At 43.2% G+C, this 27,215-nt stretch overlaps 1 protein-coding gene across 1 annotated transcript in view; it reads right to left on the bottom strand.

Moving 5' to 3' along the window:
- Positions 1-27,215, bottom strand: part of LOC146191564 (uncharacterized) — a 107,414-nt gene that overhangs the window by 50,047 nt on the left and 30,152 nt on the right. Inside the window, exons 7-20 of the mRNA XM_084602072.1 lie at positions 26,652-26,789; positions 24,086-24,211; positions 22,276-22,398; positions 20,930-21,160; positions 19,925-20,041; positions 18,026-18,151; positions 16,864-16,986; positions 12,720-12,842; positions 8,685-8,864; positions 7,022-7,177; positions 4,751-4,873; positions 3,625-3,750; positions 2,638-2,760; positions 298-489 (exon numbers count right to left, since the gene is read on the bottom strand). Of these exons, the coding sequence (XP_084458198.1) occupies positions 298-489; positions 2,638-2,760; positions 3,625-3,750; positions 4,751-4,873; positions 7,022-7,177; positions 8,685-8,864; positions 12,720-12,842; positions 16,864-16,986; positions 18,026-18,151; positions 19,925-20,041; positions 20,930-21,160; positions 22,276-22,398; positions 24,086-24,211; positions 26,652-26,789 (2,007 nt within the window). The remainder of the gene's footprint in view (positions 1-297; positions 490-2,637; positions 2,761-3,624; positions 3,751-4,750; positions 4,874-7,021; positions 7,178-8,684; positions 8,865-12,719; positions 12,843-16,863; positions 16,987-18,025; positions 18,152-19,924; positions 20,042-20,929; positions 21,161-22,275; positions 22,399-24,085; positions 24,212-26,651; positions 26,790-27,215) is intronic.

Genomic DNA, 27,215 nt, shown 5'->3' with positions numbered 1-27,215 from the left:
TGTTATGAGCTCGAATTTTATTGCAAGCAACTGGAACAGCAATCGGTACCGGCGGCCACACGCGTACGCATTAGGCTCGATCGAAACAGACTGAAAACCCCAGTATGCACTCACATTAAAGAACCCTGGTGGTCGAAATTTCCAGAGTCCTCCACAACGCCGTGACTTGTAGCTTGAGAGACTTTGGTAAATTAAGCTCCGTAAACCAGACCAAACCACTGCGCATTGATCTAGCCTCTCTTGAATATCGACCAAGCATCGCCGCACATCATCCATGAGCACAGTGCAAAAGCTTACCTTTACACGTGGGCAGCTTGTTGCTCCACGTTGCGTTCTTGGTGCACTTGGTGAAACTGGCGCCTTCCAGCTCAAAGCCTGCGTTGCACTTAATGTCGCACCTGGTGCCTATCACCGCAGAGCTGTCCTTTATTGCTGGCTTGCAGCTAGTAACGCTGTTGGCCGCGTCGATGAACATCGGGCATTTGACATCTGGCAACGGGGAAAAAAGCGGCATGAGATCATATTCTAGGCGCAGCCATAAGTTATGTGTCAAAGGAAGTTAAACTTGGTATCTGGGCTTATCGGTTAAGACTTAATGCTGGACACGTACAGTCGGCCATTGTGTTAACAGTATCGCAAGAGCGCCGACTGCCCGTTGTAGCGGCGGCTAGACGAAGGAGAGCGGAAGTCAGGAGAGGAAACGAGCATGAGCTCCGAACACTCTGCTTCGTGCATAGCAGTTCCCGAGAAGCAAGTTTTTTTTTTGTTTTTTGTTTTTACCAAGTTTGAGCGTGCGTGTTTCGTGTTCTGTCGGCTGTGTGTTTTTTCTTTCAGTGGGGCAAGTCTTGTACACCGTTACAGAGAAAATAACTAGAATTACTATTACTCCACTTCAGATTTAATTGATTACAGCGGACAATTAAGGCCCCAGAAAAGTAGCTGGTAGTTACGAATCCGCAACTGATTACCATTGCTTTAGTTTTCTTCGAATTTCATTGCTTAACACAAAATCCCTCAAACTGCAATACAAAACTGCAAAATGCATGTGCGGCTTGCTTGAACTCTTTTACACGCAGTTACTTTTGAACAGGAGCTATTTTTCAAAGTTGTCGTCACTGAGTTTGCAACGTTTCCTCGTGAAGACATCCACCGCTGTACTGGACACACATGTAAGCGCTAATATAGGGCGGTAGTATGCGAACATCTCGTGTAGCTGTGCAATGCTTTGATGCCAGTTTCTACATCCTCTATGAAGCATCGTGCTTCGTTGTTGGCGCTATGAAAAGGCACTGCAGGTAAGGTCGCTAAAAGCTGAAACAGTCGCGTCGGCGCTTTCTTTGGGACATCAAAGGCGGCTTGTCGCGTGGAAACCTGGAAAGGCATGTTGAATTCCTCGGCCGAAAGGTGGCGGAGCTCCTGACGTCGTCTCTCACTATAGATCCCCTTTTGGCCTTATATCCAGAAAATGCAACGTGTACCCGCATAAGAATAAGGGCCACAGGGTGCAAAACATGGCAGGCAGCCATGCACACCATCGTGCTGACGAACAATCTGACGCAATTATATCGTCATATACGTTTCGCCCCCGTAGCCTTTTTTGTACAAAAGTAAAAGATACCTGACAAACAATTGCAATAAAAGATAATTGAATCACAGTAAGCATTACAGTTTGAAAAAGTAATCAACTGTTCGGAAAATTACTGAACCCTTTAATTATCACAAATGATCCATTACAAGCAATAAATTGCCTATAAATCTGAAATTTGAGACAAACTCCTCCTAACATTCTAAGCACTAAGCCCGGCCCCGGTTGTGCTTGGTGGTATCGTCTCGAGGGCGTTTCTTTTATTTAAACTAATACGCCAGTATCGACGTGGTTGTTCACAATGAGCTCTTATAAGAAACCGTCGCAGCTGGTTCTTTGGGTGCGCTACGTGGCTTATCACAATTGAGAGCTCTCACAGGTATCAACCGCACTGTAAGCAGTGGATAAAAACAAGCGGCAGAAACTTCTTGGGGCTCGATGGATTCGCAATATTCGGAAACGCCTCACAGATGACGCTCATCCAGCAGACGGAATTCTAGGTAAATCCTTTTCCTCGAATGCTTACTCTTCTACTCAGTGTCTCGGCGAAGCAGTGTCGAGCAATAGACGCTAGCGCGATACTTCTTAAAAAAAAAAAAGAAAAAAAAAAAAGTGGCCGGCTGTGCAGGAGCAGTTATACTTGGCTAGCCTGGAAGACATGTACCGGCATCTGAATGTATTAGGTACAGAAGAATGTTCTATAAAAAGAAGCCTGAGGTAGGAAAGCGTGCTGGGCGTGGAAACTACAGGGACTTTGCAATTGCAAGACAACAACTCTAAGCTTTACTGCAATCCCTCTCGTACACTGCTACTACATCTGACTACTTTCGCGAATTCTTATACGCATAAGGTCGGATTCATGAAGAGCTGCCGCCTATGGGGCAGTTATACTTTAATAGACTACCTTTCCAAAACAGTCATTGAATCTCAGAAACAATGCAAGCTATCTGCAGCTTACATCTGTACACAGTTAAATCTAGTGTTACAAATAGGACCAAGCCGAACACTTGCTAAATACACTTTTGATCTCTTATAACATTGTGAACACCTACCAGAGCATGTTTTGAGGTCGGCAGTGATCTTGAAGCCCTCGGGGCACTGGCAGTAGTAGCCGCCGTCGAAGTTGACGCAGATGTGACTACAGTCATGCTTTCCCGTCGTGCATTCATCATCATCTGAGTTTCGAAAGAAAGGAACGATGGATTTCGGGTATGCTCAATTTCACCTGAACCACCAAAGAAGGAGTACGCGTTTCAGCAGATGTTTACTCATTAGACCGGGCTGAATAAGTAGCTCTCCCTATACCTGCTTCTATTATTCATTCGCTATGCTAATATCTGAAACATCTCACTTCTGGCTAGATTTTCCGGTCCAAGGTCACCAGCGCAAAACAAGCGTGAGCTCATCACGCCAGGAAAGAATGACATCAGTCACCATGCATTCTGGAAAGGGCCCTTGAAGTTTCAAAAGAAATTTTTAAACAGGTTTTTTAAACAGGTTTTACTTGTGTGATGGAAGGCGGATAGCTGAAAGGGCCAATTCTGGTCCACTGTAAAAGAAACAGATCTTAAGCGTACAATGATAGACGAAGAACATGGATGTGGAGCTTTCTTCGCCTAGCCCGGCGTGTTTTGGAGACGTTTCTTTTCGGCGCGGAATGCAAATATCTGCTTAATTTGTGGGAGGCCAACGCATTTGGCTAACATCGCTTTTAGGAGCGTGCATGCCAGAATAGGGATTTTATATTAGATCTCGCCCTTAAATTTTCATTTTATGAATTGCCTAAATAGCTTGAACCACCGGTTAACTACTCGTACACGATGTTGCTGCAGGAAATATTTTATGGAATTTGATCCCTTCAACTTGCGGATTGATTCTTTGTGATGACGGGACTTAAAGAAGGCTGTCACACGGCGAACGTGGCATATTTTTTATGCAAAGTTGAGAGAGATGTCACTCTGAATTACAGGTCAGCGTTTTAGCATGCACGTGCATGTACATACGTACGCACGTAAATGTTAGGTGTACACTTGTCGTACCGATGCATTGGAAGCTGTCGTTGGCGGATAGCGTGTATCCGGGATTACAGGAGCACTTGTAGCTTCCAAAAGTGTTCTCACACAGTTGGCTGCACACGCGTGGATTCTCCTTGCACTCGTCCACGTCTGTTCGGGGAGAAGAAAGAAGTCATTTCTAGCGTCAAAAGGCCGCTCTTCTGGGGTCCCGAGAAAATACTGTATGGTCGGCGATTCTGCCGCCCGAAGACAGAGATATGTCCTTGGTGATCATTATAAAGCTTAGGACATTTCTGACGTCTCATTTTTCGTTTGGTTTCAAGAAACTTTGATTTGGCTAAAAAAAAAAGAAAATAAAAAAGAAAAGAAAAACGAACGAGAGCTTGCAACCAAACGCTTATTGGCAGTATTAAAAGGCGCCACCGCACTAAAATGAAGTTAAATGTTCATAATTATTCATTATCTTCTCCCATTATCTCGTATCCCCTTTGCTGGCACTGCACCAAATTGGGCCTTTTTGTTGACTGTATGGAGATGCATATTTAAAGCGTTTATTCAACAACAACCCTTTTCAAATGCTAGTATGTACTTCGTCCAATAAACGGTAAGCCAAATTACTTTGCTCAGTTACAATGACACGTTTACTACATGTGCATCGGAATCTCAGCCGTTTAAGGAGCTTTTTACACAAGGCTATACAGTGCGAATTCACAGAATTTTTTGCATGTCCTCTCCTAGTACTGGATTCTTTGCTTCAGATGAATTGAGATTCTCACACTGTTAACAAGGTGCTTTTCGTACCAAGAAGTGAGAGCGGAAATAACCTTTTTCGTATAGTTAGCGTAGTAGCACGTTCTCCGTCCCTTTCTCGGAGAACGATTTGCCTGCTAGGACTAGTAATTTTTTTTTCCTGGGGGGGGAGGTCAGAATATAAATAATAAATGGCAAGCGAATGAATTAAAGCACTTGGAGTTTAATTATAAGACCTGCCACTCTTTGGTATGTTCGCCCATTTCTTCTTGAAAGCAGTGCATTGAATATGTTAGTGTGAAACCGAATCACAACAAAGGCACGGTGTAGCGTGCAGTTTGCTTCTGCCTTCGGGCTCTTTCTAGATTCAGTGCAAAGAGTGTTTCACTCCGTGGCTTACCAGCGCAGGTGAGGTTGTCGGGTTGGAGTCTCATGCCGAATGGGCAGCTGCAGAAAGCGCTTCCTTCAACATTTATGCAGTCGTGACTGCAGTTGAGCAATTTCTCTTTGCATTCGTCCACATCTGAAACATACATGCAAAATATTTCTCAAGAACGCAACAATTCCGAACTTTTTTAAAACCATGAGTGATGATTACATCCGTATAGTTCAGCGTCTGACTGGGCGTGCTTAAAGAAAATTGTTTATCAGATGTTAATAGGTTTTTGCTCAAGCATTGAAAAAGCAGCTGCTCGTACTCGCTGTAGCCATATGTCTGATTTCTAGCTTTCTTACGACCTTCCGTGGAGAGATCCAAGCTGTATGTTTATCAGTTACTAAGGAAGCGTTGATTAATCTCCCATATGGATGCATTCCTTATTCCATTTTGAGTTAGTTCTAAACGCTTGCCCTAGACCTGGTAGTGCCATTGTGTCGCCAAACTTACACTATGCAAATGAACATACAAGCCCCGTTTTATATTAACTGATGCTATCACCGACTGTCCCTCTTCTGATTTTATAGCTTCTGGTAACACGAAGGTTTACGAGCGTAGGCGACAAGCTTAGAAGAAAATGAATTGATGTCACAGACCTACGCCACTACCTCATATTTCTCAGAAAAGACCACCAATTACGTGTGCCATGCCATATGAAATCGAACCCATCAGCAGCTACATGTTGCTGCGGCGCCACATGACATAGTGCTGATTAGATCCCAAATACCTTTCACGTGGAACCATTTTATTACCCCTGCCTGTACTGCATTTCACAAACTGTTTGAAGCACTGCGATAGGTATAAGTGTGATCTGGGTCAATAAAGATAACGCGCATATCATGACTGTGCTCTTTTCCACCTGTTCCGACATCGGCGACAGGAGTGTGGGAGCACAATCATGTAGTGCGCTCTATGCTGGTTGACCCCGGTAGCCCTTATACATGTCGTAGTGCTGTAAGCAGCTTGTCAACTGCAGTACAGAGCAGCACGGATCTGCAGCATCACAGGGTTATTAGCTAGAAATGGCGGATTTATTGCGAAAACATTGCACTCACACGTTGAGAAGGTATTATTACCGCCATTATTAGCCCACGGAGGACGAGAAATGGCAGATTTTTTTATGTCATCTGCTGTATATTTGCAAAGCCGGCCTGGCATTAACAATCAATAACAATCCTGTTATTTCTGTAGCTTGATCACCTGAAACGCCTTCCCCATTGGTGTATCAATAGAGCGATCCTGAAAACGCATGCATGGTAGTAGGTGCATGGTCTTCGGCTTTTGTTCGCAATAACAGCCTAGCTGACAATAATAATGGACACCTTCGTGCATATTATCGCTGTTGTTTCAATGAACCATTTTAGGATCCCTATTCGGTCGATAGAATGAATAAAAAAATAAATAAATAAATGAATAAATAAAATAAAAGAAATAAACAATGAAAATAAATAAATGAACACAAAAGCTGAGAGCAGCAGGCCATGTCTAATTAATGAAAGGGCCACCTCCAGCACTGTTGTAGACAGTAAAGAAGCTCGCGAGGCGGAACTGTCATTTTGGCAACTCACAATGGCACCCGCGGAAAATCACATTGTTTTGGTCTAAAGTTAACGAGCATCCGAAATTTCCAGAATTGGTAAAATTATCCAATGTGTCAACGAATCCTTAAATTGCCAAAACTTCTGCCATATAGTTATGAGCGTCATCTATATCGCCAATATCGTTGCTGCTTTAAACATCCCAAAAAGGTAAAGCAAGCACAGAAAGCAGTTCCACCACCAGGGGGAACATCACACCCGCCTTCCGTCGAAGCAATGAAACCCGAGGGACGCAAACCATGTAAAAACTATCTCGTTTGCATTTCATTTATTGATCTGCTATGAGTCGCCTTTTCACATGAAGTAGGCAATAAGGCTTCAAGTGAAACTGGTAGAGTCAGGAACCTGATTGGACCGGAACAAACGCTTACGAATGCGCTTTATGGACGTTAAAATCGTCCCGAGGGAAGAAAAGAGTTATGTGCTAGTTGGGCGACCGATTGGCGCGGCATAGTGCTTCGGCTGCAATCATTTCAGCGAAATCAAGACGTCTACGTCATGACCATGCCTATGTTTGTTCGTTCCCTTCCTGCTTTCCGTGCATTGTCCTGGGAGTGCACAGAATATCTCGAAAATATCCCGAATATCCCGCATTCTTCAATGCGTGTTCTGTGCTCTCGAACGGAAACTTTCGTACCTTCGCAGCGGATGCCGTCTCCCGGACTACCTCGATATCCCTGGTCACAGATGCAGTCCTTCTTTGAGGCCTTTCTTGTGCCGTTCGTGTGGCTCCGGGTGGGACACTTTTCGCAGCGGTCGAACACGTCATCCTTGTACGTGTTCACGGGGCAGTCTGCAGGAGAGTCAAGGGCAGCGCAATTCAGAGGCCAGAGAGAGAATCGCATGATCTCGTGAGAGTCGCGAAATAAACCTGCTTTCTCTCGAAACACGCGCAGAGCAACAAGGATTGCGTTGACTAGCTTCACTTGAGAAGCGAATTGTCGAGCTCATGAAATGGAGCGATTAATAAGTAATAAAAAAAAGTCCTTCAAAAGGAACGCATCATTTGCAACAAATTATCATTTTTTTATGTTTTTTGTTCGTGGTGATTCAGTGGTGTTTCTTTCGAGCCGTTCAATTCATTCGCCGCCGTTCATTCATTGCACGCAGCGCATCTTAATGTGATCGAGCAAGAGAAAACAACGTTTTTCGTGGAGGACCTTCTCACTTTTCTTTTTGTTTTTCAGAAAAATCTGGTTTGAAGCGAAATAGACTGCCCATTTAGTTGTTTCAGTCGACTGAGATTTGAGTGTAAAGCAAGAAGGTGGTGGGACTCGGGCAAAAAAGAAAAGAAACTAACAAAAGATGAAAACCTATTATAGAACACACATTCTGCTGCTGTTTGGGACGGTAGAGACTTTTATCGGTTTGTTAGTTCCGCAGATTTTAGTTAGTCACAGTGCGCGGTGCATGTTAATAACCTAGGATTATCAACACTTGCGTCAGCCTTTTATCTAAGATTTAGGGGATGGAAATGAAGTCTGAAGCTGCCGTAATAGAGAAATGTACGACGCTCAACGTACTAGAAGATAGTAGACCGTACTAGTAGACAGTAGCCCTTGTGAGGCGAAACGCGTAAGAGTGAACGCCTACGAGGAGATTAGGAAAGTGGTGGACAATAGCGAGAGATTAGTTAATCTAAGAGGAAGGAACAAAATCTTTGTATTTGCATTTAAGAAGAATTTCGGAAATTTCTGGCTGAGTTGCAGCTTGTCAAATCATTGGCATTCAAAAAATGTTTTTAATAATCTACCTGTTAAGCTATTACCTTGAAATGTTTAGTCTAGTTGGAGAAACTAAGTTGCGCCTCTTCCCGCGGAAAAATAGCAGTGAACTATGTGTTGCAGGGACCATTGCCATTTTCGGGCACTCGATAAGTTGTTGTTTCAGTATTCAAATTATGGGGCAAAGCACATTTTCTCCGTCATCCGGAGTCAAAGCACATATTATATTTGATTAGATGGGAGCGCTTTAACCAACAATATTTTTTCAAAAGGAGAATAGTTCTCCTAATCAATCCGCTTTCAGATTCCAGCAGTTATGAAAATTTTCGCTTTGCTCCAAGAACTGAGGACCAAAGAATCTGAGCCGAGCCGCTCGAGTATTTCTACTCTCTATGCTCCTAGTTTAAACTGCTTACAAATGAAGTGAAGAGCACTAGGAGTATATGGTAGCATGTACTTATCTAATCATCTCAGGAGTAAGCGTCAAAATGCCTAATGCACTGGCAGCGCCTTTAGAGTTGTGTAGTCATTTTTAGGGACTAGTTACCTCAAAGAGAAAATGGCGTCTGTATTTACCTTTGCATCGTACATTTCGTCCATATCCGCTGTAGCCGGTGTTGTGGCCATATCCGCTATACCCTCCATAACCAGTGCGATCAGGCTCCCTGCCTGCTCCGCATCTGCAGTCGTAGCTTCCGTTGGTATTGATGCACACTTCGGTGCAGCTTGATTGTGCCGTCGCGCACTCGTCTATGTCTGCGTGTGAGGAAAACGTACGCATTGACGTCAGTAGATGCACAATTGAATAGCGCAGGATGTTTAATCATCTTGGTTATATGCTTGCAACTATAACTCGAGGGTGGCAACCATTTATTGGTTGGACGGGAGCATCGCTTCATTTATGAAGCTAGTCCCTCTCTAGCGCCTTCTTCGTACCAATGTTGATTGCGCTCCATCTCATTCTATCTATTTGTATTTGCACATTACAACGTGCCAAGAGAATTAGCTACGAACGGGTACTTTCTACAACGAGCCAATTCTAGGCGCATGGAGTGCATCATCATCATCATCATCATCATCATCATCATCATCATCATCATCATCATCATCATCATCATCATCATCATCAGCCGGCTTCTTACCCACAGCAGTGCGAAGGCCTCTCCCATTTTTTCCAATTAACTCGGTCATGTGCTAGCTGCATCCACATGAATGAATGCTCTGTATAAGGGCTGGTTATATTTCGAGCATTTTGCTATCACCTGGTTGATGGTACATATGGATATGATGATAGTAGAGCACCCTTTCCAAAATCCTGCTTGATCATTTGGTTGAATAAAGTCTTAGGTTTCCCTCATTCTATTAGCCGTTACCTTAGTAAATACCTTATACGTAATAGATAGTAAGCTGATTGGTCAAATTTTCAAGTTCTTAGCGTCCTCTTTCTTGAGAATTAAGATAATGTTAGCGTTCTTCCATGATGCCGGTACTTTCGATAGTATTGCGTATACAGAGTGACCTGCTTTTCTCGCACGATGTCCTTTCCGTCGTTCAACAAATCTGCAGTTACGTGATGGTCCCAAACTGCTCTCCCCTCCCCTCCCCCCCTTCATAGCTTCTAAGGCTTTCTTAACCTTGTCTTTCGTTAGTGGCGAAACGTCTGATTGCTCTTCGCTATAGCCAATCTCATTGTCTCTGACAGCCAACTACTCGGTTACCTTGATTATCTTGTCCATGTTAGTAATGACATTGCCCGCCTCGTCCCTCAGCGCATACATCTGATTTTCCCCTTTGCCTAATTATCTCTTCGCCGCTTTCAGACTACGATAGTTTTTTAGAGCATGCTCAATTTTCCCCATGTTATACTTCCTAATGTCGGCCACCTTGCTTATTGATTAGCTTTAATATCTCTGCCAGTTCTAACCGGTCTGTTGAGTTAGAGGCTTTCATACTTTGGCATTGCTTAATAAAATCTTTCGTCTTCTTAGATAGTTCACCAGTATCCTCTCTAACAATCCTACCACCTACTTCTACCGCGCACTCAGTAATGATATCTCTGAAATTATTGTTCATTGCTTCTAGGCTAAGGTGGGATTCCTCGGTCAGCACTGAATATCTATTCTGCAGCTAGAACCTCAATTCTTCTACTTTTCCCCTTATCCACATTTCGTTGATGGATTTCTTCATCTCTAAACGGCTTTGTTGCCTTTTCAAATCCAGATTAATTCGATCTCTTACCAACCTGCGGTCACTGCATCGAACCTTTCCGCTTACGTTTACATCCTGCACAATTCCAGTGTTAGAACACGGTATTTATTTATTTTATTTTATTTTGAACATACTGGCAGGCTGAGTGTCCAAGCAGGAGTGGCATACATTTATATAAAATTCAAAAAAGCATGAAAGCATAAGGTACAAAACACACCAACACATCGAGTAGACCAGTTGAAGCGGTTATTACTGCACATAAAATATAAGCACAACAGTAAGAAAAAAAAACTGACACAATCAAAACTGACACCCAAGAACTGACAGGAGGCAATATTTCATAAGTCATTACATACTTAATTCAAGTATATCTTAAGACTGGAGAGAAGAAGCAGGCAAACTATTCCAATCTGCAATTCTATTAGGGAAAAAGGAGAATTTGTATAAGTTAGTCCTTGCAAAGTGAGGTGCTAAAGAGAGGGCATGAGTGTGCCGTATCTGCCTAGTGGTAAGAGGGCAAACGTAAGGGCTAGGATCAAGTGCAAGTTTGTTATTAAGTAAAAGAAATAACAATTTAACACGGAGGAATTTTCTTCTGGCTTGGAGAGTGACAATACCATTTTCTGCCATTAATTCAGATATTTAATCGGTGCTACCGTATTTGGAATAAATAAAACGCACTGCCCGTCTCTGAATTTTTTTTTTTTCAAGAGCATTTATATTGCACATCGTATGGGGGTCCCCACACTGTGCAAGCATATTCAAGCCTAGGCCTTATAAGTGAATTTCACGGTATAAAGTGAATTTCATTCTTAGATTCCCCGTTAGGGCTTTTCCATGTCCCCTTCCGGTTCTTTCGTTTGCTGAAGAAGGTATTGATAATTCGTTAGCTATTGCGTTCAGCAAACTCAACTAATACCGTCGTTCCTTAATCCGATGCCATAGTTGCCCACTGCGTGGTCTCCAGCTTGCTTTCTACCTACCTTGGCATTGAAGCCACACATCAGTACAGTATATTGTGTTTTTACTTTCCCCATTGCCAATTCTACATCTCCATAGAAGCTTTCGACTACCTGGTCATATCATGAGTACATGTTGGCGGGTATGCTTGTACAACCTTCAATTTATACTGCTTATTGAGCTTAATTGGGATGCCTGCCACCCTCTTATTAATGCTCTACAGTTCCTCTATAGACCATTTTACGACCCTTTGAGAAACCGTTTCGACTGGTCTGTTAAGGGGGAAGTCAACACTTTCCCGTGCTACGATAAGAGCCCAGCTCCCGGATATGGCAGCACCCTTCACCCCTTTGTAAAATCGTGTATAGTACACAGTACATGCTCGCCCGTCAGTAGAGCGTATACCTAATTTGGCCTCTTAACCCCACTAAGCCCTATAATATCCCATTTCAAATCAGACATGGTCTAACAGCGCGAAAAAAACACGGACAGGCAGGGTAGAAGCGAGACAACACGGCGCTGACCAACTGAATTTTTATTCAGGGAGGACTGCTTTTTATACGAAAAAAAAAAAAAAAACCCCATAACATTCATATTAGAAAAAATAAATAGATACCTCTATTAACGAAAGTTTATTTAGCCACAGTGATCTACAATTGATCAGCAAGAAAAAAACACAAAAAAATAAGAAAACAATCAATTTCGCCGACTGAACACTGATTCCCATTTCCCATATACCATTTCATACATTGTGGTTCCTCTAACAGCACTGCTAAACTACACAGAAACGCTAAATTGGGCGAGTTGGTGCATTTGCATTAGTTGCAATTGTTAGTAAGCGCTCGTGTGTGTATCCCTCATTTTTGTCCTTGTCTTCTTTGCGCTACGTTTCCTAAAATGCAACTGCTAAACTAGCCTCACTAGCTAAGGTTCTAGCATTCAACTTTACCAGGGTCTGTTTCCAATGGCCGCCTGTCCGGTGCCAGTTTTCAAATTAAGGCCCTGGTCTGGACAGCAAAGGACATCGGCCTGCTTCTGTCCTGTCGTCTTATGCACACATGCCAGAAATGTCATTAAGAAAGTGGAGGAATGTATACCAACACGTTGTTTATAATATGGCTTCAGTCATCGTAATTTAGGTTGTCGAGCTGATTAATCGAACTTGATATTGCGAAGGTTGAGAATGCCAACCCATAGAACCAATGATTCATTGCTCACATAAAGATTGCTGCTTTGAATCACGTTCCACACTCTCGGAAATGCTTGCATCCAGCTATTATCTACCTTGTCCGCTGGGGATCTAAGCTCGTCAGACGCCTAATGCATTGTACCAGATCAGTAAATTTTACCAATGACTAAGTTAATATAGCTGTATCTTCCCTAGATATTCGTTGAAAACCAGAGTAATGAAGGCAAAAATAAGTGTTTTCGAGCAGCACTTACCAACGCAAGATGTGCCGTCTTTATCAAGTTGGAAACCTCGGTTGCAGCCACAGCGGAAGCTTCCTCGTTGGTTTAAGCACATTTGTTGGCACTTGTGCTGCCCTGTTTTACATTCATCAACGTCTGGCCATGAATTTGGTGAAGGGAAGAAAATATAAGCGTCTAGTGTCAGCAAATGGGCTAGGTGATAAAATTATAATCATCCCAGCAAGGTTCTCAACGAAACACTGGAGCTGAAAAATCAGCACCACCATCATCACAATTACCATCATCATCACCATCTTGACTACGTTCTCAGCAATGCCTCTCCAATATACGGAGTACGCACCTACGGCACAATGGCGACAATGTTTCAGTCGATTAGGCACGGCGAAAGGCTACTTAAGGTATATCTAATAAGCTTATCGTTGTCTGTTCTAGCTTGCACTGCTGAAGCTGTTCTCTGTACTCTGTCCCATCCCAGAATACCATCCGAGCTAAAGGCTGGGATGGTCTTCCCTATGACATCGTCACAACCGCTTCGCGATCTGTTTTTTCAAACATGTGTAACAGATCATCTTCACGGTTAAATAATAATCGCTGTTTGTTCACATTTCAAATATATTCCCACTCCTCATGTAACAGGCGCTCCAATGGGGGCCTTTAAGGAATAAAACGGAACTGAACTAAGGCAGTCGAGCGTTATTCGTCCTCTGCAATTTTTAGGCATGCCGTTCTGATTTTCCTGCCCAGATCATAAATTATCCTTTGCATTTCGTCCCCTGAGCTGCTTACCTAAGCAAATGGGACTAGCGAATCGCCGGTTACGATGGTATTCTGAAATAAGGCTCATTTTCAACTGTCTCAATACAGATCTCTAAATAATTCCTATAAGCAAGCAGTGAGCAACACTGGGAGTCCGCAATGCCTGCATATTTGTTGAGGTTCCGACTGAGTCAAACGGTTTCTAGTAATATTTGAAACTTATTACAATTATGCATAATTTTTTATGCTCCGAAAATCGTTCTGTCAAATGGTTGATAGTGTTCAAAAGTGCAAGATACCGGTATAGTGCGTTTGTGACATATATTGTCGTGTTGTCTTGACGAAAGCCTGCCTCGTCTTTTGATTAATTGAATTCTAAGTAAGTCCCGATTTTATTAGTGACTACGTTAGTAAACAAATTGCACATAACTGATAGTAAGCTGATCTGTCCTGACCTTCCAAGCCCTTGAGGCGCTCTGTCTCAAGGTAATGTTAGCGTTTTTTCAAGGTTTCGGTACTGTCGCGAGTCCACGAGGCACATGCGTACACAAAGTGGCCAGTGTTTCTGCAATCTCTGACCGTCTTTCAACAAACCTGCAGTTATATGATGCTACCCAGGGGCTTTCCATTTTTTCATTGATTTCAATATTTTGTTTACTTCGTTATATGTTAAAGCCAGAATTCCCGACTGCTCTGCTCTGCTGCCGCTTCCAGCAGCGTTCCCATTATTTCGGCTACTGCATAGATTATATTAAAACTTCTCGGCGACATTGTAGTTTTTATCAACATTGGTAAAGACAAGTTCCACCCGGTCTCTTGGCATATACGTCTGAGAGGAGGTCCATGTTTTGTCCATATTACGCTTCCTGGACGCTTTACGCTTACTGATCATTTCTGATATCTCTGCCAGTTATATCCCTTCTGCTTTGGCGTTTCTTAATCACTTTTTCTTTGTGTTAGATAATTTTCCGGTATCTTGTTGAACTATCCTACCGCCTACTATGCGGCGTACTCAGTAAATATATCTCTAAAATTATTGTTCATTGCTTGTATACTAGTTTCGCCTTCAGTTAAAGCCGAATATCTGCTCTGTAGCGATATCCTGAACTCATCTACGTTCACTCTTACCGTTAATCCTTTAGGGGAGCCCCGCCGGGGTGGCGCAGTGGATAGGGCGCTCGACTACTGTGCCCAAGGACACGGGATCGAATCCCGACCTCGGCGGTCGCTTTTCGATGGAGGCGAGAAGCTAGGCGCCCGTGTGCTGTGCGATGTCAGTGCACGTTAAAGAACCCCAGGTGGCCGAAATTCCCGGAGTCCTCCACTAGGGCGTCTCTCATAGCCTAAGTCGCTTTGGGACGTTAAACCTCAAAACCAAACCAAACCAAACCTTTGGTGGTCCCTCTTCCTTACTAACTTATTCCATTCTCGTTTCATATATACACTAATTAGATGCCTCATCCGACGGTCTCTGCAACAGACCTTTTTGATGAGCTCCATATCTTGCATAATTTCAGGGTTAAAACTAAATGTGAAGTCTTTGGTTTTATTTTTCTTTTTGGTGCGTTTCCAGGTCTGCTGACAAATAACACATTACATTCCAAGTAACTTGTCTTACTTCGTTAGCTTGCACTTTTTTTTTTTTTCACTCGCAGAATCCTTATGGTCTATCCACACTTGCGAGTCGCGAAGGGCTTGCGATCGGCTTTCGGATGCGACCACAGAGGCGCTCAGCTCGATCGATGTTCACACTTGCAAATGCGACCCACAGGACTGTAGAGTAAAGCTGGCTTGCGTTCACTTCAGCTGAGTTGCTCATTGGTCATCGTTTGCGACCAGCAATCGCAAAGCTGGAAAATCGACCAGTCGTCGAATAGCCTGCGACTTTCGCTTTTCGACCAAAATGCTCGCACGACCTCCGCGAGTCGCAAGTGTGAACGAGCTTTATTGTTGAGTTTCATTTTCAAAAACGAAGGGCGCCTAACACTGCAACATACAGTTCTAAGAGACGATATGTTCAAGTATATTGATTAACATGATAGTCACGATGTGGTTCCTACATATATAGTAAGTGCTTTACACGAGAGATAAAAAGAGCACGTGCTACAAAGAGAGAGAGAAAGAGAGAGAGGGAGATAATAGGGCAGCTTACTATCTGGGGGTTTCTGCTTCGAGTGAAGCTCTGAAACCGAAGTAAAACATCTGGGGTTGTCAGAGCTCAATGACGACAACACTGATCGAGCGTAGTTAGACTTATATAATTAGTATTTCAATTGATAACTTATACGACTCAAATTACCAGACAGGACATGATTAGACAAAACAGCAATATACATGACAATGTCCCTTCTATGAATTTACTGTTAAGAACGGTTCTTTATTCACGCAAGCAAGCAAGCAAGCAAGCAAGCAAAAAAAAAAAAAAAAAGAAAAGAACTACATTAGGTGAGTGAGATGTGGCTAAGCAGATTACGTTTCACAAACATTCCTTGTATTTGAAAGATAAGATTGTATTGGCGCTGCATTGTCACCATGCTGGTGGTAGTATTTTTATAGTCCCACTTCTAATTTGCCCAAGAATCCCTATACAGAATTTTAAACGTAATACTTTCCCCAGTTCTAAAAACAGTTTAGTTCGAAGACCGCTTTTTTAAGCACAACATTGCCAGTGATGGCGGGCATCAGAATGCAGTAATTATACGTAAGCAAAGAGGGTGGTTAATTAATATTGCGCAGAGAAGTTTTATTTATTACTGTTAGACTACTTATTGAAACGATTGAGGGCCATCGTAAGTAATATCTAAGGCGTGCTTAGATTTTCGGAAACACTATTCTAGTTGCTTCTTCAGTGAGCGGAATTTCGGGGCCCTACTCGAGTTACAGGAAAACCCGACGGCTCCGTGCGCACAGCACACAACGGTGAGCCTATCCCATCGTCTCTTACTGTATCGCTCAACGCCTGGATGGGAGCGGCTAGCGAGCGAAAATTAGGCGAGCAAGTACAAGTTCGCCGCTACGCCCGAGTAGGCCTCCGATATTCCTCAAGGTTCAAGCAAGGTTGAGGTTCAGGGATGACGATGGGCCATTTCGAAATTTAAGAGCTAAGGTAAGTATTACTTACGGCCAAGCCTTTCATAAATAAGATCCTAACAGTAATAGGGGAAAAAGTTAATTATGTAACATTCGTTAACCAGCGTGCTAGTTATTTAGTGTTGTTCAAACGCAGCACGCCAACATTGATAATACTATGCTGAAAAAAGCAGTTTTCTAGCTCCAAAATCCAACTTTAGGAAATTGCGGAAAGCCTTCGGCTAAACCAGCTGTATATTGTAAAACGGTAAATCTGCTGGCTATTTGCATGATATGTGAGAGTGTAGCTGAAACATAAAACACACCTTACCTTCGCACTGGTTCTGGTTTCCCCGCAGTCTAAAGCCCGGAGGGCACGAACACTTATAGCTTCCGGGAGTGTTTTCGCAACCATGAGCACAAGGAGGAGGCTTTTGTGTGCACTCGTCGATATCTGCGGGGAAGTAAACATATTTCAAGGGTTGGGATGTTAAACTAACTGAGCGCTACAAATGACCGTCACAAACCTCGTGACTCCTACGATTGAACCTCAGTTACATTCTTGTTAGCGAGGAGTGTCGAAGACGGTTTCTTTACAAAAAGTACCTCACTATAAACTTTGAGTCTCAATGAGCCTGCAAATTAGGCGGAACGGGAACATAGTATACCTAATTTGTGGTTCAGCGCAGAGAGCGTACTCTTATACAAAAACTTGTATCACTCGTGTACCGACACATGATGCTTACAACGCTGCTATTTACGTATAACATTTCACTGAGCTTACTCGTCTACGATGACTACTGTTCTAGTTCGTGTTTCTTTTTTGTGTTAGGAGCAAAGATTTTGATTCCGTGACGGTCCAGTGTTCATCGAATTTGGAATTAGTCTTTGTGCCATTTCATTTTTTAGCATTTCTTGGAGAAAAAAAAATGATAGTAGCGGTTCAAGCGCAAAGAAGAATCGGAATGCATGTCGTACTTAGCTCGTCTTTGTACTTGTGCCCACGAACATTTATGATTTCGCCTAGGCCGCGCCCGTAAAACGCTTGAATCCCTCAGCGTGTTTCATTGCAATATATCCCTCTGTCGGACAAGTTTCAGAGCGTCACAAGAAGCAAGTATCTGACAAGCTCATACAGTATGAGGCGAAAAAAAAAAAATAGTCAGTGCGTTTATGTGCACATTTCGAAAAAAAGTTAGTAGAAGGGGTAACGCAATATGGTGATGTATGGTTAACCGAAAGCCGAGACGGCTTCTATTGATGAGCGCTGTGTCTACGCCGATTCCAACACGTGAGAGATGTATAGACAAGATGAGAGTAGGCCGAAAAGATTGTGAGGTAGTCGTTTCACCTAAGGTTGCTTTAGGGGCATTGAATTTGTTGTGACAGCGTGGAATGTCTCACCGATGTAGAATGACAAGTGCAGGACTGTGTCGCCAGGGTGACTGCCAGAAAGAAACGAAAAACAGCTAGGTGAGTAGAAGGGGACTCACCATAGCACTCGGTGCCATTGAGGTCACGTGCTTTGTGGCCTACAGGGCAAGTGCACCTGTAGCTTCCAGGAGTGTTTTGGCATTGGTAAGGGCAGCTCGCAAGTCCCTCTGAGCATTCGTCAATGTCTTGAAAACAGGAAGACGCAGCAGTGCAATGGTAAGAAATCATAAATAGCCCAGCGGGAGCGCAAAGTTGCAATAACTATAGTAATCCAAGTAGTTTATTGAACCGAGCAGTAAAGCATGAAATAGGGAGTAAAATGAGGCACATAGAAGCACCGATAAAAGTTTTCATAATATAAGCATCTTTTCACCTATTCGAAACTGAAACTGAAAGTTTCAGTTTCGAATAGGTGACGTTTCGACATTCGAAACTGAAACTGAAAGTTTCAGTTTCGAATGTCGAATAATACAAATGTCGAATGATACAAAAATGTCGAATAATACAAATTAAAGTAGCACCCAGTGCCTCAAATATGCATCGACAGCATTATGTTCGCGTACATCGTGCTTAAGTTAAGCATAATAGCCCTATAAAAGATTAGAAAAGGACAAGAAAACAACGCTGACCACGCACAAAACAAAAGCGAACATAAATAATAAGACAAACTTGGATTACAATAGATCAAACCTATTTAAAATGACACCAGAATAATTCGGAAATGCACATGACAGATAATAACTGATTCCGTGAGGTGTCTTCTGTACGTATATTATTTGCTGCCTATATGTTAGGTAATTTGCTACGTTTTACGATAAAGACTGGTTACGGTATGCGGTGCGGCAAAAGTCTACATAGGGCAAACTGGTCGCTGTAATAATGTACGGCTTGGTGAGCACGAAAGATCAGTTATTAATAACTGGGGTGCCAACCTACCTAACCACTGTTCTAGCCATCCTTGACGGCCATCCTTGACGGCCATTACTTAGCAAAGTACAAATTATTAGCTTGTGTAAAGATGTGAGGGCAAGGGAACTCCTGGAGGCTTACCATATCAGGAAAACGGGGCCTGATTGCATTAGTGACACTTCTATCAACTGTACCGAAGGAGTGTTTTCTCGACGCCACTGTTTAAATACCTCCCGTACATCTACATAGTTTATCAGTTGCCTTTGCCACTGCTTCTGATCCTTCGTTGCGCCTGTGCGAGGACAATGTATATAAAGATGCGTGTGGTTTCAATAACATTTAGTTGAAGTCTGCGCCTGTCTTGTGTTCTCTTCTTAAGCGATCGTCCCTTTTGCGTATCCTATTTCTTTGTCAAGGGGAAGAGAGCAGCGGAGACGCCCGAAAAGAGAGAGGAACGGCTTGGCAAACGAAGATCCCAGACTGCCGAACGTAAGTGACAGCGCATATGCGCCGAGATGGAACGTATGGAAAACGTCAGTCAACGGGAACCAACAGAAGAGGATGTGAAGGCCCGTCGCGTGAATGATCACAATATTCTAGTTTCCGAAAGTGCATCTGCGACCCAGACATTTTAAGCTAACTTCGTGAACAATTCGTTTGGACACATGTGTAGTGTGTGCGGGAGACTCTGGCACTAAAAGGCCTTGACACGCATGGGTAATTCAATGCATGAGACTGCGTTTGGCATTTCCAGAATGGTCCTATGAGACTGTGGCGTGTTTGTACAACGCTTTTGTAAAGCTCGCAGACCCTTTGGATTGTGAATTCGAGAAAAAAAAATGTCAGGCAAATCTACGTCCATTTAGTACTCGGCAATGTCAGCTGCCAGTTACCGCCCGCCAGCGGAATTCTCGTGATTTTTCGATCACAACGCCAACGCCAATTTTCTGAGCATAGAGGCAATTAGCACTGTTGGTTTATATTAATAAATAAACAAACAAACACATTCAAAGAATATATATAGACAAAGTAGAACAACGATGCTTCACCAATGCAATCTTTCCGGTCAGGGTGCAGTTTGTAGCCAGCTGGACACGAGCATCGGTAGCTCCCTGGTGTATTTTCGCAGTTATACCTACAAAGCGATTTGGAGCATTCATCGATGTCTGAAAACAAAGTAGAGAGAAAAAAAAAAACGCTTTCATGAAAACTGGAGTAAGAAACTTACAAGTGACTATTACACAAGTTCATCTGTAACGAAGAAACGTAGCAGTACTCTGTCAATATTATCTCAGCTTAATTTAACACTGCAATGCGGTGGGAATACGAGATATGACGGAAATGTAACAGCTGGACAGTGATGATTATTACTAAAGGATTGGCCACATGCCACCCATCACGCGGAATAGGAAAGTACTTCAGTGCTGGCCGCGCAATCTGGGGATAAAACAAACAGAACTGGTGCTCTTCAGCAGTGCTTACAATGCGTAAGATTCGGTGACGCCATATTGCCTCCTATATATATATATATATATATATATATATATATAGAAGGCGCGCTCTTTTGCGTTTACATTTGTCGTGTGACAACTCAGGGAAGGAAGCGCACGCCGAAGGGCTCGTTTTTGCGCACGCTTCGACTCCGAAAATTGGAGAGAATAGTTTTGTAATTTGTGCCGTAGTAAAAAGAGGCAATGGCCGGCTTGAATGAGGCCGTGCTCGTTACCAATAGTACGTTTTAGCAAAGCGTAATATTGAACAACGTATCGCGCCAGCCACCTACAACGCATGCGATGTTTTGGTGCTGGCCACGACATGGCAGTATACGCTGCAGCATACGGTAATACTGTGCCAAAACAGTATTATTGACTGGTGCGCAGCTTGCCCGCAATGGGACACGTTCACGAGGTTCTTTTTACATTGCTTGTGCCTGCTTAATACATACTAATAGGAATCTGACGATTACAAAAAAGTCACACGAGCAGTTTATCTCTTTCAATATCTGCACACATTTCCCTCCCTTCTCATTAACTATCGGTGCGATTAGGCCTTACCTTTGCAGCCATCGTTTGTCAATTCGTAACCGTCCGGACACGTTGTGTCATGAACAGGGAACATTCCTCCATCGTACTGAAAGGGCGTTGTTTGCTCATCGCCGGATCCTTCTGTGCTATCCACAGCGTCGATGTAGTGAGGGCCTTCGTACGTGTTATTCTTGGCGCTCTCGTAGCGTCTTTGAGTGTTCACACAACCTCCGGGGCACTCCCTGTGTATCTCCTGTTTCGCTGTAAGGAGCCGATAGCGGAATTAGCGACCAAGTATTCGTGTTCGAAGCAGACATTAACGAAGGAGCTGTTCATGGCAACGTATATTACGGTGATCCCTACGGTCAGCTTCTCAGGCGGCTCCTGCGCCGCGCCGCCAACGTAGTTAGGCAACTGATCTGGTCCATTCATTATTACAGCGCAAAGACGGACGGGACAAGAAGAGGACACAACAGCGCTGTTGTGTCCTCTTCTTGTCCCGTTCGTCTTTGCGCTCTAATAATGAATGTATGTAACCAACTCGCCTAAAATGTTCTATTATAACTGATCCGGAGCGTATCGAATGCGGATATTTCGAATTATTGGCTAAAGGCCGCATGGTCATTATTCTCCTGAAAAACCTGGGCATAAATTTCAGAAAGTCGCGCTGTACATCGAAATGTATTTATATACGGTCGTTCGACATATCGAACCGCTTGCTGCGCGCCTAAGTGATACTTCCCTTGACGGAACTCTTCGATTCCTTTACCTGCGGTGAAACAGATCGGGTATGCCTACTCAGGCATCTTCCTTCCTTTGAAATCTTTTAAGCGGTGCATGTGGAGAGTGCTTGGGGGTGGCCTTCAGTCTCTCGCAATCGTTTTTCACGCCCCATCACTGTCAAGCGACAAAGAGTACCTACCTAAAACTTGGCGACAGCCATCGCGTAGTGCGCTTTGCACGCTTAAGTATTGCAACTTTTTTTATATATATAGAATTATCGATAAATCAAACCATTTTGAGATCGCCTTCGATTTTGTGCATCCAGGTTGGACTATGCCATTTGTAAGAACGTTCACTATTGCCTGTCCTATAGTGGTTTAGTCGGTCTTTTTCTTTTTCTTTTTTTTTGAGGGGGGGGGGGGGAGCGCAAGCAAAGTCTCCATGCAGAACACTTGCTTTTTAATGCAGTTAATGTAGTTAATGCAGTTTAATGCAGTTAATGCAAATTCCCAGAGACGACTGTGCATATGCCCATAAAGGTTTCGGTCAGGGAGAACAAACAAGATTTTACTAATTGAAAAAAAAAAAATGTTATGCGTTCGATGTTAGCATCTGATGACAGCAGACAAGGTATATATAGGGTTCGCATTCACCTGCGCAGCTTTTTCCGTCGTTTTGACGATCGTACCCTTTTTGACATTCGCAGTACGCCGATCCAGGCGTGTTTACGCATTTGTGGGCACAGCCAAAATTGTGGTTTTGGCACTCGTCGACATCTGTGTTTGGAAAAAGGGACAAAAAGCACCTGTCAACGTGTCTTTGACTTGTTTTACCGTATGTTAGAGGTGCTGTAAAACTTGCTTTGTAAGAACTACTGGCGATTTTTAGTCTTGCATTTTTGAAATATCAGGGCCTTTCTGTCGATCATGCTCTAATTTTAAGCACGCACTAAAACAAATATGAGTCAGCCTGGTGCGCCGCTATGCTTTCGTGAAAGATTTTCACTGCCTGTGGAAAGCGATGCATCTTTAAACCTCTAGTTTCTTTTCCTCGACATCTAGAGCCTTTTGTACCCGTGTTTTTGCATAATTCTGTTTTGTTATTCCGTTAATGTCGGATGTTACTTTGGTGATGATGAGGAGTGGGTTATGGTGTTAGGGAAAACGCTGTAGACTTCGTATGAGGCGCGAATTTCGCACTCCAGCACTCGAGGTTGGCGATGCTTGAAGGCGGGTGTTAAAAGCAGAGGGCATGCGCAAGATTTTTCTCAGAGCCCTGGTGCTGCAATCGCAGACATCAAAGTTGATGACTTCTCACTCCCTCGCATTCATCACCACTGTCGCCTTTGCCGCTTAGAGGGTAGCGCGACTGCGGCACGTGCTGTGAACACATCCGAAAACAATATGTCAAAGGTATATTTTGAGAGCATTTTATGATTCTACATTTAAGGAGAAACTGACTGCTTTCATTCGCCGCACACTTCGGGTGATTGTTTCAATTCTTTTTAATTCTTTTTTTGTTAAGGTCAACTAACACACACACGCACGCGCACACACACACACACACACACACACACACACACACACACACACACACACACACACACACACACACACACACACACACACACACACACACACACACACACACACACACACACACACACACACACACACACACACACACACACACACACACACACACACACACACACACACACACACACACACACACACACACACACACACACACACACACACACACACACACACACACACACACACACACACACACACACACACACACACACACACACACACACACACACACACACACACACACACACACACACACACACACACACACACACACACACACACACACACACACACACACACACACACACACACACACACACACACACACACACACACACACACACACACACACACACACACACACACACACACACACACACACACACACACACACACACACACACACACACACACACACACACACACACACACACACACACACACACACACACACACACACACACACACACACACACACACACACACACACACACACACACACACACACACACACACACACACACACACACACACACACACACACACACACACACACACACACACACACACACACACACACACACACACACACACACACACACACACACACACACACACACACACACACACACACACACACACACACACACACACACACACACACACACACACAAAATCGCTGGAGGGATTCAGCTGCCAACGCCCTCTACAATGGCGTTTGCACACACGAAGTAAATAGTGTCGCTGCCATTTTGGTGGTGATGGCGCTTCCATATAGTTCAACGCATTGTGCGCTTGGAGCCGTTCAGAACTCTTATTATTTCAGGCAACAATAATTAACAGAGCATAATAAATTCGTCCGTACCTCTGCAGAGGTTGCCTCCCTGGCCGTGAGGGAAATATCCTTGGGCACATTCGCACCTGTATGATCCACGAAGGTTGACGCAGCGGTGCTGGCATTTTCTGCGACCTATCGAGCACTCATCGATATCTGTGCATGGATAAATGTGATTAAAAAGCTTCGCGATAGTCCTCAAAGGAAAATAATCTTGCCATATTACAAAACGTCAAAAACGCAAGTGTAAATATGTAAATGGAGCACTTAGCTTAATGTAGGCTTGTTTCTGAACTAACAGTATCATCGAGAAGTGTCAATAAATCAGGTTTGCTTGAAGAATGTCGTAAACCTTCAAATACGAATACAACGTTCATATAGTTTACTTACATTTTAGTCGCTTAATAAAATAAGTTATCGAGAGAAACATTTCTGCGTGAATCAGTGCGCTGAGCAGTAGCTTCTGATGACATCGCTCCTCAGTATCCATTGTGTCAAGTTTGTAATACAAATAGGCACAAGGAGAAGTGATCGAAGATCTCAAGATTATCATTAAGTTCTGAACGGTCGCGATGTTCACCCTTAGCTCCATCCGAACACAGTGCGTCTCCCTATATCAAGACCATAACCGTGATTCGCAACTCGCCTACCCAATGCAAAAGTGTTTGTGCGCTTCGTCTATGCACACTAAGAAATAAACGCTGTTGGAAACGAAACGCAGTTCGAACTTACTACGCGCGAAACACAGGGGCAGTTCATGCGCTTTATCACGTAGAAGACTTTGAAGCGGTTCCAGGCGAAGGCGCGCGCCGCTGCGAAGCGCTAGTAAACAAAACCTGAGCTAAAATCTGAGCTTCGTATCCGTTTTAGTTTGAATCGGAGACCCCGTGTGTGCAATATGCAACATGGTCAAGCGAAATTCAAGAAATTGCAAAAGCGCATTTCTGACGTTCAGGTTCTCTAGCTACGGCGATGACTGCGGAATATAAATACTGGCCTCAACTTCGATGTTGGCGACTATGAATTTCTTAATATAGGTTTGAGCTCTAGAACCCAAACAAGTGTTAATTAGTTGGACATAATAAATTTTTAATTCGGTCCTATTTTAAACAAGCCCTTTGCATTGCAGTGCTCTTTACCTCTACAGAACTCGCCGACTTAGCTTAAAAAACGGATCAAGAAAAATCTGCCTTTACATACACATATGTATAGATTTGACGTTATATAGATTTAGATGTACAGGCTTGATTTTGAGAGGTGCAAGAAAAAGACTGCCAGAAATAAACTGCATCAATCCTAACATAATTCAAATCAACACTGCGATCGTTCTAGGTTATTCGTGCCTGGAACCAGACCTTCTACACGCCGAAGCTGAGACCGAGGTTTGTGGAATATAGCCGTGAGGAAGCGTTTTGCAGTGGTGATATGTTGGAGAACAAAATACGGCAATTGTGCAGACAGGATATTAACACACTTGCGAAAAAGGGACTAAATACATTGTTGAAGAACCAGATCAGAACAAGCGGAAGAAGATGGCTGCAGGAAAGAGAACTGAAGAAGGGTTGAGGTGGAGCATCAGTTTTCTAGCCAAACTGATGCTCCACCAAGGGGAATCAGACAAATACAACTTCCCTTGTCGAAACGTTGCTTAAATTAGATGAGAGAAATGAAAATGAAGATAATTAAAGTGCTCATCTTCATGCAAATATTATCTGCTAATTCTTCATTCTACCAATATGAGCTGAATTATAGGGGAAGTGATTATGTGCGGCTATGTTTGCGCGAATGAATAAGATAATTTTATTGGAAAAGTTAATTTCTCAATTTTTGCACGATGTCACACAAAAAAACGGTTTTATTTCACCGTAATAAGTGTTAAATATGTGGCGCAGCGGAGTAATGTTTATTGAATCCCCGGTATTGGATTCAGAATTTTAGAGCCATTATACCTGTGTTAGTAGTGATTAAAGCAGGAGTTCAATTTAAAAGAGTGTTGGTGTGTTAGGAGTATGGTTGTTTTTCAGCTCAGGGGACTTCGAAGCAATTTTTGTTTGGTGTTTGTTCTGGGGAGACGCAAGAGAAATAAAAACACTATAAAAGGAAGGCTGGAAAGAAGAAATCTTTCACCACCGCACAAAAAAATATGCTCCTCAGGCGCAATAAACTGGAGGAAGAAAGGAACCAACACATTATTTGTTAGTCTTCATATTTTAAAGAAAGTCAGTACAAAACAATGACCAAGTTCCTATTCTTAGTGCGGGGCAGGCCCCATACTCGAGCATATCTCTTAGGAATGCCAGGACAGACCTGAAAAAAAATTAGAAGTGCCACACTCGACACAAGATCAGTGAGAGGCGGCCCTGAGCAGTGATAACCTGGACCAGAAAGCCTGGATCATCGAGCTTGTTCACGAGTCAGCTGCCACCCGCGGAGCCATGGACTAGGAGGCCCGACTTGATAATCATTATATTTAATAAAAGCATATTCTATCTCTCTCTCTCTCGCCCTCAAACATGGAAAAAGAATGTCCCTGTTCTGCTGCGATTGCGATGTTTGGGTGGTGTCTAAAATAAGGAGCCCAGACAAGAGCAGATACCTTGACATGTTTTCCCATCGTGAGAAAGTCTGAATCCATTAGGACAAGAGCAGATAGCAGCCCCGTTGCCTGAGTGACAGGTGTGTGAGCATCCGCCGTTATTTATTTCGCAGTAATTGAGTCGGTTGCGAAGGTACGCTGCAAGAAGAAAAAAAGAAGAACTCGATGTACAAAGTTGCCTCACTCTAGCGCTTAGGTGAACTGACATTGTTGCAGGTCGCTTTCATTAAAATTTACCAAGAAGTCTACTGCACGACACGGCCAAAACGCAATACTGCCATTCAAGCGTACTGTTTTCAACTTCGGACAAAAGTCTATAAGGCAGCTACTAAGTTGTAAACAGGTGGCTTTGCTTTATTTCGCATTATTCCTTTAGAACAAATGTACACTTTAACATGTCTTTGTATACGGAAGAGATTTCTTCTGCTATTACTCTTTGTTCCACACAGATGTCCAATTTAACTTTACGGTATCGCCTTATTTTCGCCTTGGATGGCATTAAGGTGAACATTTTATATTACATCATTCGTAGATTGTGAAGATTGTTTTACATGACTGGAGCAT

Source organism: Amblyomma maculatum, chromosome 4 (genome assembly GCF_055883805.1).
Source record: "Amblyomma maculatum isolate TAMU_Amacu chromosome 4, ASM5588380v1, whole genome shotgun sequence".
Classification (NCBI taxonomy): domain Eukaryota; kingdom Metazoa; phylum Arthropoda; class Arachnida; order Ixodida; family Ixodidae; genus Amblyomma; species Amblyomma maculatum.
This window is presented reverse-complemented; position numbering and strand designations above follow the sequence as displayed.